Source organism: Coffea arabica, chromosome 7e (genome assembly GCF_036785885.1).
Source record: "Coffea arabica cultivar ET-39 chromosome 7e, Coffea Arabica ET-39 HiFi, whole genome shotgun sequence".
In the NCBI taxonomy this organism is placed as follows: domain Eukaryota; kingdom Viridiplantae; phylum Streptophyta; class Magnoliopsida; order Gentianales; family Rubiaceae; genus Coffea; species Coffea arabica.
Window position 1 is genome coordinate 13,189,252 of NC_092323.1, and position 15,418 is coordinate 13,204,669.

Genomic DNA, 15,418 nt, shown 5'->3' on the forward strand with positions numbered 1-15,418 from the left:
AATTAATTGATGATACCATATCAAAATCTATTCCAAATATCTAAAAGAAAGCACATATATACAGTAAATAAACCACGAAAATACTGATTATGCTCAGAAACTGGAGAAGAGAGAACCTATGTAAATGGGATACTTGAAGGAGCAACCCGAAGGAGAAAAACCATTAAATTGTAATTTTTAAGAGATTTTAAGTATGATATAGGTATTTTCTTTTGGTCATATGTCCCCATTAAACAATTCTTGAAACCATAGAATGATTTATATATATATATATAATCATAGGGTGATTTTTTGTTAATAGTTTAAGGGGAGCTTAAAAGGGCAAAAAGAAAAAGGGGACTAGGTACGTCACAGTCGGTTGACTAATATACTTACTAGTCATGCTAGGTTTTGGGAACATCATTAAAGTGTATACTATAATTTCATTGCAAGTGTTTTCAGAGCGTATTTGAACCAATAGCGGTAATTACAACAGTTGCTTTCCATTCTACATAAAATGATAGGAGATTATGCCAACTCCTGATTTCGATTCTATTAATGGGTCAAAACTAGAAAATATATGAAAGAATGGTGTGATTCTACAAGGTTTTGCCAAGAGTTGCAAACGGAACAAAACTCAGCAAGGGTCTAAAATAACTTGAGCTCAAGTTAGAAGACTTTTGAAGTCAACCAAAATCCAAAAATTTCTAACAGTTGAATTTGTCGAAACAGCTAACAAACCAGCATGAGGTCCTTGATGAATAAAAAGGATCTAGAGCCAGACCACTAATTTGGCTGGAGAGAAGCAAAGACTGAATTGACAGAATTAGAAAGTTTATGAAAGAATAATTTGAACTGATCAACTTTATCGACAAACAAATCCTCCCGCTTTACCATCCAATCGAATCCTCCCTCCTGAGGACCAGGCATCGCTAGTGCAGATTTCAAACAAACCAAGCAGGACCTTGCATTTGGTTGTAGCTAATCAGGGCAGTCATGAAACCTGTCCTTGGGGAACTTTTACTTCAGCATTCTCTTCCTGTATATAGAGTCTGTCCTTGGAGAACTTTTGCTTCAGTATCTCCGGAGGGATAACCGAAGCTAAGCTCGCAACATAATCTGCTACAACGTACCTGTTAAAATGTACACGTTCCAAAACCACCCCATTCTGATCTTCAACTTTTTGATCCTCTGGGTCAGAATGAAATACAACACCTTGATCAGAAACTAGCAAGCTCTTCCCGGAGGCTGTGACTCCTGTAGTTACATTGGATAGCGGCTTAATGTAACTCACAGGAGGAAGTACAATTACTTGCTTCATCCAGGAGATCCCTAGCCTGTCTTTTTTCATCACCCACACCACATTCTGACTCGAGGAATTCGTGCTGAATATAGACAGTGATCCTTGGAATACTCCTAGATCTATATCCAGTAGACATTCGACAGTATCAGCTGGAATCGGGATTTCTTCAATTTTTTCTTGGACCATGTCAAACACATTTAAAACTGCAGAAACCGAGTTCCAAACCAACCAGTAAGGAAACCCGTTATGAACCACCAATGGGCCTCTGAAAAGATGGTGGGGACTATGAGAAGGATTTCGTACACTAAATGTTTTCCAAGAATCGTTACTTAGACTATATATCTCAACCAGGAACTCAGAACGGTGCATGTCCATAATTTTCACGACTTTATAGTCATCACTCACAGGGTCAAAGAGAAAGCACAGAATAGTACTCCAAGGATAGCTTATTCCGCAGTAATAACCGGGTGGAAGTGCCCTATATTGTCGCAAAGCCGGGTTGCATAGGTATACCATAACTCTTGAACGGCAAGAATAGCTGCAGAACTTGAAAAAACAAATTATCCCGTCAGAGCAACCAGCGATTTTGAGTTTACCTTCTCGAAATATTATCTGTGAAGCTGCAGGATTCTCAGAACCATTTATCAGTGTCACCATCTGATTCAGGGATCGGTCGAAATCTTGATTTTCTTGGCAGGTACCGGTAGAGCAGTAACCAAGCCTCTCACTACCGCTTAGGAGTAAATTCTTGAAGCCACAGAGATTTTTCACTGAATTTTGTAGCTGTGATCGAATAAATCCGCGGTCTGACGTTATAAGTTTCTGCCAAACCTTACAGACGCAAGAAAATCGAACGAGGATCTTGACAGGGAGTCTAGACAATATGTCAATAGCGACATCATTAGGCAAATTAGGCAGCAGTATTGACAGTGTATCCTCCATCGGTTCGTTAAGTTTCTGACATCCCGGAAGGCAAAAGCAAGTATGATTTGTTTTACTCATGGAAGGACCCAAAAAACAAGATTAAGCACCAATTTTCAAGGGATGCGAAACTACAAAATTTCTGAATTTAGAACCACAAAGTGACTTGAACCAGAACTTGTTATATTGTCTACGCTAAATAGAAGATGCAAGTTCCAAAATTGAGGGATGGTTGGCTTGGATGGTAAGGTGGGAGGCATTATAAGTAACAAATTCTGGATTGAAGACCTCCGATTCATAAAAGGAAAAACACAAGTTTCCAAAATTTGTGATTCACCCTAATGTGTTTACAATTTCCAAAACCCAAAAAAAAAAAAAAAAAAAAAAACTACCAGAAGAAATGGCAATAGAAGCTTTTCTAAAAATAACAGAATTCGATTTTAAACCAAAGACTATATGCAAAGCACATCACTTGCCTTGTTACCCAAAAGAAAAAAAGAAATAAATAAAAGGCACATCAAGCAATAATTGGAAATAAAAAATAAATTGACTCCTGGTCTTGTTTCCAACTTTCCATGGAATGGCCTTTTTTTTCTTTTTTAAAAAAAAAAAAAAAACTTCCCGTCTCTCACCACACCCTTTTCATCTCCAACTTGAGGCTCAAATATTATTTGGTGTTCAGGCCTCTCGTCTAAGCCAATTATTACTTTTACTATTATTTCTAACTCGTAAATTTTCATCATGATAACATAATATTTATGTGAAGTTCTTTCTATTCTTCTCGGCATCCAATCTTAAGTTGATTGTTATAAAGTAATTAGGGAAAAAATGTTTACGAACAAGAAATCATAAATTTACTTCAGAACCTGAGATCAGTGTTTTTTAATCGATAGCTTAATTAAAACCCCATAATAGAATAAGATGAAAAACTAGTCGAACCAAAAAAAAAAAAAAAAAATAATGTCTTAACAAAGTGGTTAATCAAATTTGATTTGCAAGTAATTCAATTTTCTAAACAAGCCCAACGTCATTGGTTCATCCTTTGCACCAAAATTTCCTGTGTGTTAGCTTGCAGTGGAAAAGCCTGCTTATGCGTACAAATTCAAAATTCCCATGAATGGAACCAAATTTTTGTGTCTGCAATTGAGAATTGGCCAAGCACATCGAAAAAAAGTCCAGCTGATTAGACGACTCCTGCAGTAATTCTTGTTCTACATAACTCCATAGACACAAGTTTCAGATTGTGTGATGTACAACCAATGGTTATTAACTTTGTAATAGAAATGAGAATTTCTCAAGATATCACTCTGTTCGCAAATGAAATTGTGGGAAATCCCTCTTCTTATACGATGAAGAAGATCAATTTGCATACAAATAAATGCTTGATAGTTCAGATCTGCCAAAGAAAATCGAACCAATATGTCGTCAGTCTCAGAATGGTTAACAAGTTCAGTATTGAGCACATACATAGAGAGATTTTGATCTGTTAAAATTTGGCAGCAATTGCTTAGTCATCTCATTTAACAATAATGCATTGCTAGTCAAGTACAAAATCAGGTCTATTAGAGCCAAGAAGAATCTTTACTACATGACCCAATTTAGTGGACTGATAATCGGACCTGTTCCAATTCAAAATCAGTATGAGCTTTGTATATCACTGCATTAATTTGTCAGGAACTAAAATTAAACTCTGTGTTTGCAAAGAGAAACTGGAAGCCATACTTGAGCAGGTATCCATCAAATTTGCCTCTTGTCACCGGTTAAACATCAAGCAAATAAAGAACTTCACAAGTAACTGGAATGACTCTCAAGTCTCAACTAACCAAGCTTCTTCTTGTTTCCATATTAATAGTACCATCTTAATATATTCATTGTTTAGCATTGACACCATTACTGAATCTTCTATCACCAGGGAATATAGAAACCAACGTGTTCAGCAGCAAACTCTGTCCAAATTTATACACTTCTCTCGACTCTTTGATTCTCCAAATCATACCAAAATTGCATCCTCTCTCTTGATGTATCTCCGGTGTTCTGTGACAGATAGGATGGACATCCTAATAATCTGGGGGTGCAAGTCATTTCATCCAAGGAAGAGGCAAGGAAAATCAAACAAAATAAAAGAAACAGAAAAGAGAAAAGAAACCGGCTCCTGATTTTGATTCCTGTGTGGACATGGAATCCTCATTGGTCAATGAGATTAACTTGAGCTCTGATTTCAATGCCACCTTAAAACTTGAGGGTGAGATCAATCTGTCTGGTGAAGAGAGAATGGTAGAGATTCAAAATCAATAGGGCATTCCAAAATTCCATCCAATTGATCACAAATTTGCTAATTTGAATGTTTGTGCAAACATTCTTAAGAAATGGAAACGATCCTTGAGGACTGGTTTTTCAAATCAAACTTTTCCACCCCAAAATACACTCGAGTAAAAGTAAAATATGAATCAGAACATCATTCTGCAATAAGACAAGTACTTGGTTGAATTTGACTTCCAAGAAAATAATTTTCAAAAGGTTCCCAAATTTATTGCTTCCTCTGTAGCGCCAAATTCTCTTCAGCCTGTACCATGATTTCTTTGCGCATATAACTTCAAAACCAAAAAATTGATGTCTGCAGTTGAAACATTCTCGAGTCGATGCGGATCAGTTGTTTGTTGTCGATCAGCCAACGAAAGTCAGGCAAACTAGATCAACTACAGCAGATTAGACGAATTTCAGCAGTAACAGTTTATCTATAATACAGAAATCCATAAAATATTATGTTGGTCCAATCCTATTTACTAAATTGGGTCACCTGATGTATTCTCTTATTTCCAGGTAACCATTCGACTCATTAATCATGGAAAATGCAATAACATAACTTGTTTCCACCGTCAAAGAACACAAGCGTAGAATAAAAGTACTTGACATAGAACGGATCATGGACATTCAAAAATAGCATGATAACTCACACATAATTATACGTTCTTTTTGATCATTTCTTACACAGGAAAAAAGTGAACATTCTTGATAAGAAACTCGACTGAGTGGAATAGCTTCTCTTAGCTTTGTTTTTGTCCGTCTCCTCTCTTCCATTAAGGACTTGTCTCTGATAGAAGTTTTCATCAGCAGGAGGGAAAACAGAAACTAAGCTTGCAACATAATCAGCTACAACATACTTGTAGGCCTCCCCATACTCCAAACGCACCCCATTTTGATACCCAACTGTTTGCTGTGCCTTTGGATCATATAAATAGACATGGCCAATACAAGAAGCTACCAAATTCTTCCCAGAGGTAGTGACGCCTGTCGCTCTGCAGGATAGCAGGCTGAAGAACGTAGTTCCAGGAATTAGCAGTTGCTTTGTCCAACAGGTTCCTGTCCTGTCTTCCTTCATCACCCATACTGTATTCATATTTGTGGAAGTACTCCAACCAAATATGGAAAGGGATCCCTGGAATAATTCCAGTTGAGGACATTGGATGCCATCTGGGATAGGAATTTCTCGAATATTTTCTTCAACCATGTCTAATACATTCAAGAAACGAGTCCAGTCGTTTGCTCGCTGAGCCAACCAATAAGGAAACCCGTCATGAACTACTGGCCTATCGAAAATTGAAGTTCTTTGGTCTCTGGGAGGAAGAATTTTCAAGCCAAGTTGTTTCCAAGAATTGTTACTCAAACTATACAACTCAACCATGAATTTTGCACCCCAATTTATAATTTTCACGACTTTGTAGTCATCACTCACTGGATCTAAGAAAAAGCACACCACTGTATTAAAAGAATAGCTTCGGTTCTGGTAATTACTGGATGGAAGGGCCCTGCATTGACGTAAAGCCGGGTTGCATAGATAAATCATAGGTTCTAAATTCCTACTTGAACAGTTTGAGTGGAAGATCCAATAAAAACATATAATCCCATCACAACAACCAGACATGATGAATTTACCTTCTTGAAATATCACTCGACAGCCAGGTAAATTCTCAGTCGCATGTGCGAATTTCTTCATCAATTTTTGGGGTTGAAGATCGGGAATTTTGTGGCAGGGACATTTTGTAGAACCTTCATCATTCCTTAGGAGTACATTCTGGAAGCAACTGAGATTTTTAATGGAATTATGTAGCTGAGAATTCATAAAACCACGGTCTTTTGTGATGAGATTTTGCCAAAACCTACATACGCAACAAAATCGAACCAGGCTCTTGACAGGCAATCTACACAATATTTCAACGATGATATCATTAGGCAATTCTGGCAATGATGAACTTGAACTTTTCATCATGACTTCGTTGATTTTGTGGTGGCTGGTGATATGGTGGGTGGATTTTGTATATTGCAGACCCAAAAGATGTTGCATTTGAAGAAATTTTAAGCTTTCTTGGCATGAGGAAACCAAAGAAAACAAATAAAAACAGAGGAATTTCCTATACCTCCACTAAGACTTTCTTTAGTCTTTCATGAAATAATTGTACTCACTCTCCACAACTAGTACAATAGAGAAGCACCTATGTATATTCAAGATTTTGTTGAACAAGAAACAATTAGAACAAGTAACTCCTAAATATATGCTAAGTACCCTAAAAGATAAATTACCAAAACATGGCTGGCTAGATTGAAAGTGGAAACTTCAACTTCAACCTTTACGGAGCTTGATAATTGGAAACTACTAAATATGAACATTCAAAATATAGTACTTAAAGTAAAAGTATTTGTGGGCTGGTTTTCAAACTAAAACACACAAAAGATAGAAATCAAATAAAAAATGAATGTCATGATGCATTTAGAGAAGTACTTAGTCGAATTATGACTTCAAAGAAACAAAATTTCTAAAGGAGCCCGAATCTATTGCTTCCTCTCTTACACCAAGTTTGCTTTAGCCTGTGCTAAATTTGATTTTCAAAATGAGCCAAAACTTTCCTGATTAGCTGCAGCAAAATTTTTGTGACTTGCAAACTGCAGTAAGTAGTCAGAGCTTTAATTCCAATAGACTTTACTACTGCAGGAATTCAAATTAAAAAAAGATCAGTCCATCTTCCTTGCAAAAATAATAGCTGAAACTCTGAATCAAAATGGCTAAGTTGAGTGTTAAATTCATACTTCAACTCTGCTGCTCGCAACGGATCTTCTGTCCCGCATCCTGTGCCACTCTCTGTTCCACTTTTTATTATATTGTTATTTCTCCTATATAAATATCATGTTTTAGTTCTTTTTTGTTTCTTTAAGATCCAATAACTATTAATTGAGTAATACACAAAATTTAACAAACTCAAAAAATCAAAATGCATAAAAATGAGATTTTGTAATGAATTTTCTGCTATATTTTTTAATTTTCTATTATATATTGCTTTTTTTAAACTGCTGTATTTATTTTTTACTCAATTAATAGTTATTGAATTTTAAGAAAACAAAAAAAAAACTAAAACATGAAATTTATATAGGAGAAATAACAATATAATAAAAAGTGGAACAGAGAGTGGCATAGGGTGTGAGACAGAAGATCCGTTGCGCTGCTAAAGCCAAGAATCATTATTACATGATCAAACTTAATGGACATTGGAGAAGGTTCTTTTTCTGTCATCTCTTACACGAAAAACAAGCAAACATTCTTGACAGAAAACTAAACTGATGAGAATAATTTCTCTCTGATTTGTTATTGTACTTCTTCACTCTTTTGTTAAAGATACTAAAAATTACTTTTCTGCGGGGGATGATTTCATCAGCAGGCGGAATAACAGAAACTAAGCTCGCAACATGATCAACTACAACGTAGTTGTGGGGCAGATCACCTTCCGGAAACACCCCATTTACAATCTCTACTTTTTGTTCCTTCGGGTCATATAACAAGGCATTGCCTTGAATAGTAGCTATCAAATGCTCCCAGGAGGCAGTGATCCCCATTGTTCGGCATGACAGCGGGATGAAGAATGAAGGGATTCTCAGTTGCTTTATCCAAGTGATTCCTGTCCTGTCTTCCTTCATCACCCATATACCAAACTGAATTTTGGAAGTCCAACCAAACATGGAAAGAGATCCTTGGAACAATTCCAGGTGAGGACCTTGGATGCCATTTGGAATAGGAACTTCAACAACATTTTCTTGAGCCATGTCTAATACATTCAAGACAAGAGTCCGCCAGCCCTGGTCACTTACATGCCAAGCTAACCAATAAGCAAGCCCGTTTTGAACCAATGGCCTCCATGAACCAGAAACTGTATGGGCACTAGGAGTAAGAATCTTCAAGCTAAATGGTTTCCAAGAATTGCTACACAAACTATATATCTCAGCCATGAATCCCGGACGCCTATGTATAATTTTCAGGACTTTGTAGTCATCACTCATTGGATCAAAGTAAAAGCATACGGTTACCTCGGAATCTCTTGGCACCTGGTAATTGCTGGGTGGAAGAGTCCTGCATTGTCTTAAAGCTGGGTTGCATAGGTATACCATAAATTTCGAATCTGACCTGGAACATTTCCTGTGGAAAAAACATATAATCCCGTCACAACAGCCAGACACGTTGAATTTACCATCTCGGAAAATTAGCCTGCAGGCAGGTGAGTTCAGGGAAGCCTGTGCAAAATTCTCTGTCAACTTTTGGGGTTGAAGATCAGAAACTTTGTGGCAGGTGCATGTTTTAGAACTTTCGTCACTGCTTACGAGTGCATTCTCCAAGAAACTAATATTCCGTTTGGATTTGAGAGTTTTTCAAAAACTTGTTTTTCATCTACAATGTTACAGTAAAAATTTTACAAAAATGATAGGGCATAATTTGTTGTTAATTTTATGATTAATTTCCCTCTTTATCCTTGCTAAATATTGTTTTAATTGTTGAAATGTACTTATATTTGGTATTTGGCCCTAATTACAGGAAGTGGAGCAAACAAGTGCTAAAAAGGAGACTTTATTGAGAAAAACACTCCACACATGGGAAGTTCTAAAAGGAAATACAAGCCGGGCTCCACAGGATGCTACAAAAAGAGATTTCCTATCTTTATGCTGAAAAGGGTGGACTTGTACTAGGAATCTTACGGGTAAAGAGGAAACTAAAAACAAGGACTTTGGCAAAGCTCCAATGCTTTGGCCCTTGGACTCTCAATTCAGTGGGGATCACTAGAGATAGCATTAGACTTTCTTTTGGCTTTAAAAAGGGAGAAACGTACAGAGGGTTGAGAGCTTAGTTTTAGAGACAATTCAGTTTTCTTTCTTTTCCTGATTCATGCGTTCTCTTTGGTTCGTATGTACGCCAGAAGTATTGTGACAATCTTGCGTGGGTTCTCCTCAATAGGGATGAACTAAATCCCTTCTTCTAGTCAAGAACAACGGAGGATTTGGTTCGACTTAAATTGTGAGATCTAATCGATTTTAGCTTTCCTATTATTTTCTGGTATCCGTATATTTTCTGCTTTATTTTCTTATGGTTATTGTATTATTCAATTGTCCTGGGCCCGGATGTTAGATTAATTCAATAATCTAGAGCCAGTTAGAATAATTAAATCCGTAATTGTTTGCTTGTTCTAAATTAGTGGTAACTGACATAGTCAAGATTATGTCAGGGAAATATACGGGCTAATTCGTAGACAACCCTCATAGCGTATTGTTTGGTTAGAACAGGGTTTCTCTAAATCTTAGGGGAATTGTGAAATTTAATTCTATGGTCGTACCTAAGATTATTTTGTAATTAGGGCAATAGCTGACGGTCGTACCTTAGCTATCGATAATTACGGAGGAATTGATTGTCATCATTTGTTTGACAATTATAACTTGTTTATCAGTTTATATGTGAAATATTCTTGCATCGATGATCAATTAGAAGAACCATTTCCGAAGTTGCTGCTTGACTAGAGTTGTCTAATACTATTTGAGTTTCTATAGTTTGCTATTTAATTTTTATTTAATTATAATATTTGATTAGTATAACTTATTGATAATTTTCCTAAAATCCCCCATTGTTAATTTGAACTCTAAAAGAGACAAATATCCCCAATCCCTGTGGATTCGACCCTACTTATCACTATCTACAGAAATTATAATTTGTTTGAGCAGGTATTTATTATTGCACAGGTTCGGCACCTGTCAATTTTTGGCGCCGTTGCCGGGGACTGGTGCCAGATTCATTTGTTCCTTTTTGAGTTCACCTTGTTTTCATTTTTAATTTATTTTTCTCTTATTTTTTTTATATAGTTTATGGCTGCTAACATTCCGTATTTTGATGATAGACTGGATTTTATTCCTGAATGGGGTTATGAGACTCATGTTTTTCCTAATGATCAATGGGCTGTTGCAAATTGTGGAACTTATTTTGACTCAGGTTATTCAACCGACACATGCCCCGCATTTCAAGATAATCTAAGGGATCCAATTGATACTTTTGGAGATTTTTCACCTCGATTTCAAACGTGGTATGACCCTTACCCAAACAGGTATGATCAAGGATGGTGGGATAATTTCAATTTTAATTATGCGACCGGGCCAATGGATTTTCAATAGCAAGAGTCTCAACAACCACCATCCATGTCAGGTATGTCTCTTCAGGAATTGATTGAATTATTTGCTACTAATACATATCGATTTCATCAGGAGACACAAGCGAGCCTTCGCGACCTGGCGGATCAAATGAAACAATTGACATCCAGGATAGCGCGATTAGCTTCTCACCTTGAAGAATTGCCCTCACAAACCAATATCAACCTTGAAGAAGATGAGAGTGCAATTGTTCGGCCAAATGACATGGAACTGCAAGAGTTTCGAGAAAACGGATTTAAAGATGCAGTTGAAAAGGAAACTGAAGTGCAAGAAATGAGACCCCAGGATCAACTCGTTCAAGTGAATGAATCCAGTGAACAATCTCCAAATGCGGTGACATCTCCTTCATTCCTTCATCAATATTCTCCTGACTCCTATTCTTCAACTCCTGTTACTGAAATTGATTTTATTATACCAGAAAATTTGAAATTTCATGACAGGAATAAGTTAAGAGTGGAGATGGCAAGATATCTTGAACCAATAAATGCAAGTGAGGGAGGAGTGGATGAAGAATGGAGATCACTGCTTGATTATTTGGCGCCATCAACTAGTTCATGGAAGCTCGTAGCTCGTGTGCTCAAGGATTACTCTATTTACGAGGGCTATCAGGATTATATAAAGGATGAAGCACTGAAACGAGCCACAAGATTTTATCCTCCCTGGGCAAATATGACAATGTCTAGTCAAAGACGTTAAAGAAATGCGCTTTTTGGGAGGCAACCCAAATATTAGTTTTATCGTTTTTCGTTGTTCATTACTTTCATTTTGTCGTTTCTCATTTGGGTGGTAGTCGGTCTTAATATTTTCCTCTACTGTGATCAGGAAGTGCAATCTTGACGTGCCCACGCGGTGTTTGTATCTCCTAAGGCCAGTGGAGGTTTTATAATCTTGGCGTGCCCACGCGGTGTTTGACGACTCGAAACACAAAAAAATTAAAAAAAAATTAAAAATTCACATTGAGAAAATTCAAAAACTCCAAAAAAAAACATTTTTTTTTCTTTTTCTTCAAAAATTCAAATTTTGAAATTTTAAATTCGGAAAAAAATTGGAAAAAAAAACCCCAAAACCATTTTTTTTCTTTCTTTCTTCTTCCCCAATTCCCTTTTCCTTCTCTTTGTCCGCCGTCCCTGTCCACGCCACCACCACAAACCTCCATCTCCACTGCACACTCCCTTTCCCCATCACGAGCCATCTGCCCAACGCGCACGCCGCTGACCAGCCACTCTCCCCTCCCGCAGCTGACGCGCCATCGCGCGTTCCCCTGCTCCCTCTGCTCTCTCTCCCTGCAGCGCACCTCCGCCAGCCGCATCACCACGCGACCACCACTTGCTCTCCTCCAGCTTCGTCCTCGGCCAGAGCCACCACCAGTTCGCCCAGCTCACCACAGCCGCGCGCCTCCAACATCACCAGACCTCCACTGACTTCCACCTCCACCAGCTCGCGGCCAGGTCGCACGCCGCCAGCGCGTGAGCTCGCGCGATACCAGCGGCGAATGCCGCCGCCCCTGCTCCACCTCTGCAGCAGCCTCAGCTCCACCGCCGCCTCCGAGCTCCAAGCTCCACCTCACGGACCACGTTCGTCCCTCCACCTCACTCCCTTTCTCCTCGCGCGACCATCGCGCAGCTGCTCCACCTCGCGCGACCCGCTGCTACTGTCCGCCACCACCCAAGCCGAATGCCACCAGCAGCTCCCAGCTCTTCCTCCATTGCTGCCGTCCTTGCCGCGCCGCCCATCACTGCCCCACGCGCCGTCACCACCTGTCAAAAAATTGACAGGTGGAGGTATTGAAATTTCCCCCTCGTTTAGTATTTCCCTGAACCCTCATTTGCTGGAATTTGTGCCTTTTTAGTGGGTTTCTTGTTGGATAAAAACAGGAAGTGGTTTGCTTGATTTTCCTCTTCCTGTTGAACTATTTAGGAGCTTCTGTTGCATTTGTTGGTATTTGATTTTTGAAGGCTCCTCTGACATTTCATTTATTTGGAGGTATTTGGAGTTGCTTTGGGAGTTGCTGGCCAATTATTTCCCATTTTCATCTCTAGTGCTGTTTAGTGGTTGTTTGGGGTTTCTTAGTGAATTGAGTTTGCCGTTTGATTTAATTCTTCCCTGTGCGTACACCAGTGGTACTGGTTGTGGTAGTTTGCCTAACATTTATTCATTCTCTTTGGTTGGCTGCTTGATTGAAAGCTCAGAGCTTGTGACTAAGTTGTTATTGCCTAAATTCTGACCTGCTATTACTGGACTTGCTGAATTCTTGGGGGCATTTGTTGGGATTTTGGCTGGATATGTGTCCAATTGCTGAAATTTGTTGCTTTGTTTAACCACTCGCATTGCTCCTAGTTTGCTCGAGTGAAATTGGTTGGACGTCCTTTGCCCGTGGAGTTTAACTGTTACATTGTTTGGGGTGGTTTTCTGGTATTGATTGAATTGTTGCACGTAAATTGCTCAGGGCTTTACATTGCGGATTTAGTGGGCCATTTATTGTGCATTACCCTTTTAAATTGGGAGATATCTGTGCTTATTGGGTTGATTATTGACTTTACTAGAGGATATTGATTTCTATTGATCTGCATTTACTTGTTCCTCTATCTGTTGGCAATTTTGTTTCTGTTGATTGGGTTGCCTGTTAGCGACAATGGTGCGACCAAAGTTCTCTTCTAAGTCAAGAGCCTCTCGACCTCAGCCTACCCCAACCCAACCCACCATCCCCGCCTCATCCACCGCTATGACCCCGCCACGGTCCCCGTGACGACTCAGGGAAGTACCGTTGCCCTTATCCTTCCTTTTGCTGTTAGATTATCACATTGAGGGCAATGTGTCATTTAGGTGTGGGGGGAATCAGTTGTGGTGCTAGTATTTCCAGTTTTCAATTTTTAGGTTTTTTTTTCCTTGATTTTAGTTTGATATTTATCTCCTTTTCGTTTATTTCTTTTATTAGTGGTCAGTTCTTATATGAATACCAAATTTTGATGTTGGATTGTTGCCTCTAATTCTGCTTTTGCCAAATTTTAATAATAAAAAGGTATCAAGTTGATGTGGTTGAGTTCAGAAACATCTCTTTGGTGAATATCAATAATTGCTTAACTTTTCCAATTTTCGGTTAACTTTTCTAGGCATAGGGAATGATTGTTGGCATTTTTCATGTGAATTGGTCCAGTTATTAATTTTAGTTCTCCACGTTTGGAAATTTGAGGCTGGCTGCTGTTATTTTTGTATTATTTTTAGTTATTGTGCTATATGGTTGTAAATAAGAGTTGACTGTACTCCGCTAGTGATTAGTACCGAGTAACCGGGGATCTTCACCTAAAGTGTTGATTCTCGCGTCAAAAGGTAGTAGTTACTATGAGTGCGTGGTCCCACAGCAATTGAAGCTGAGTAACCGGGCTCTTCCATCTGGCAAATGTTGGAGTTCGCGTCAAAAGGCTCTAAGGGCTATAGACTAAGTTTTTTGTTATTCAAAAAAAAAAAGAACAAAAAAAAAAGAAAGAGAAAAAAAAAGGAAAAAGAAGTGAAGTAAAGATTGTGTTAGTATGTGAATAAGTCAGCTTGCCGGTTTGTGATCTTAATGTTGAGATTTTGGTTAATAGTTGGACCATTTGCTGATAAATGTGAGCAACCATTCCTTTTTTTTAGATTAGTTTACTTTAAATTGGAGGAGTTGGTGGTTAAGAGGCTAACCGAGGTAGTTTTTCTTTGATCTTAACCTGTGATACTTGATATATGTTTTTCTGGGTATCTTGGTAATATGGTAGTTGGAGCAATAGCCATTGTCAAATTTTGGTGTTCAATTGCTGTTCTCATGCTTGAGGGCAAGCATGATTCAGGTGTGGGGGGAATTGATAGGACATAATTTGTTGTTAATTTTATGATTAATTTTCCTCTTTGTCCTTACCAAATATTGTTTTAATTGTTGAAATGTACTTATATTTGGTATTTGGCCATAATTACAGGAAGTGGATCAAACAAGTGCTAAAAAGGAGACTTTATTGAGAAAAACACTCCACACATGGAAAGTTCTAAAAGGAAATTCAAGCCGGGCTCCACAGGATGCTACAAAAAGGGATTTCCTATCTTTATACTGAAAAGGGTGTACTTGTACTAGGAGTCTTACGGGTAAAGAGGAAACTAAAAACAAGGACTTTGGCAAAACTCCAATTCTTTGGCCCTTGGATTCTCAATTCAGTGGGGACCACTGGAGATAGCATTAGACTTTCTTTTGGCTTTAAAAAGGGAGAAACGTACAGAGGGTTGAGAGCTTAGTTTTAGAGACAATTCAGTTTTCTTTCTTTTCCTGATTCATGCGTTCTCTTTGGTTCGTATGTACGCCAGAAGTATTGTGACAATCTTGCGTGGGTTCTCCTCAATAGCGATGAACTAAATCCCTTCTTCTAGTCAAGAACAACGGAGGATTTGGTTCGACTTAAATTGTGAGATCTAATCGATTTTAGCTTTCCTATTATTTTCTGGTATCCATATATTTTCTGCTTTATTTTCTTATGGTTATTGTATTATTCAATTGTCCTGGTGATAGGGTATAATTTGTTAGTAAATTTATTATTGATTTCCCCTTCTATCCCTGACAAATATTGTGTTAATTGCTGATATTTACTCATATTTGGTATTTGGAATCAATTTCAGGAGTGAAGCAGAAAATTACCAAAAAGGAGGGACTTGTATGGAAAAATGCAGACTTCTAAGGGCTTCAACCTT

At 38.2% G+C, this 15,418-nt stretch overlaps 2 protein-coding genes across 2 annotated transcripts; both read right to left on the minus strand.

Moving 5' to 3' along the window:
* Window positions 1–973: 973 nt before the first annotated feature.
* On the minus strand, window positions 974–2,224 carry LOC113700540 (F-box/kelch-repeat protein At3g23880-like). Its single transcript, XM_027221015.1, has one exon. It carries the CDS (start codon window positions 2,222–2,224, stop codon window positions 974–976), a length of 1,251 nt encoding a protein of 416 aa, XP_027076816.1.
* Window positions 2,225–5,180: 2,956 nt separating this feature from the next.
* LOC113700541 (F-box/kelch-repeat protein At3g23880-like) lies at window positions 5,181–6,470 on the minus strand. The gene has a single exon (XM_027221016.1). It carries the CDS (start codon window positions 6,468–6,470, stop codon window positions 5,181–5,183), a length of 1,290 nt encoding a protein of 429 aa, XP_027076817.1.
* Window positions 6,471–15,418: the final 8,948 nt, after the last annotated feature.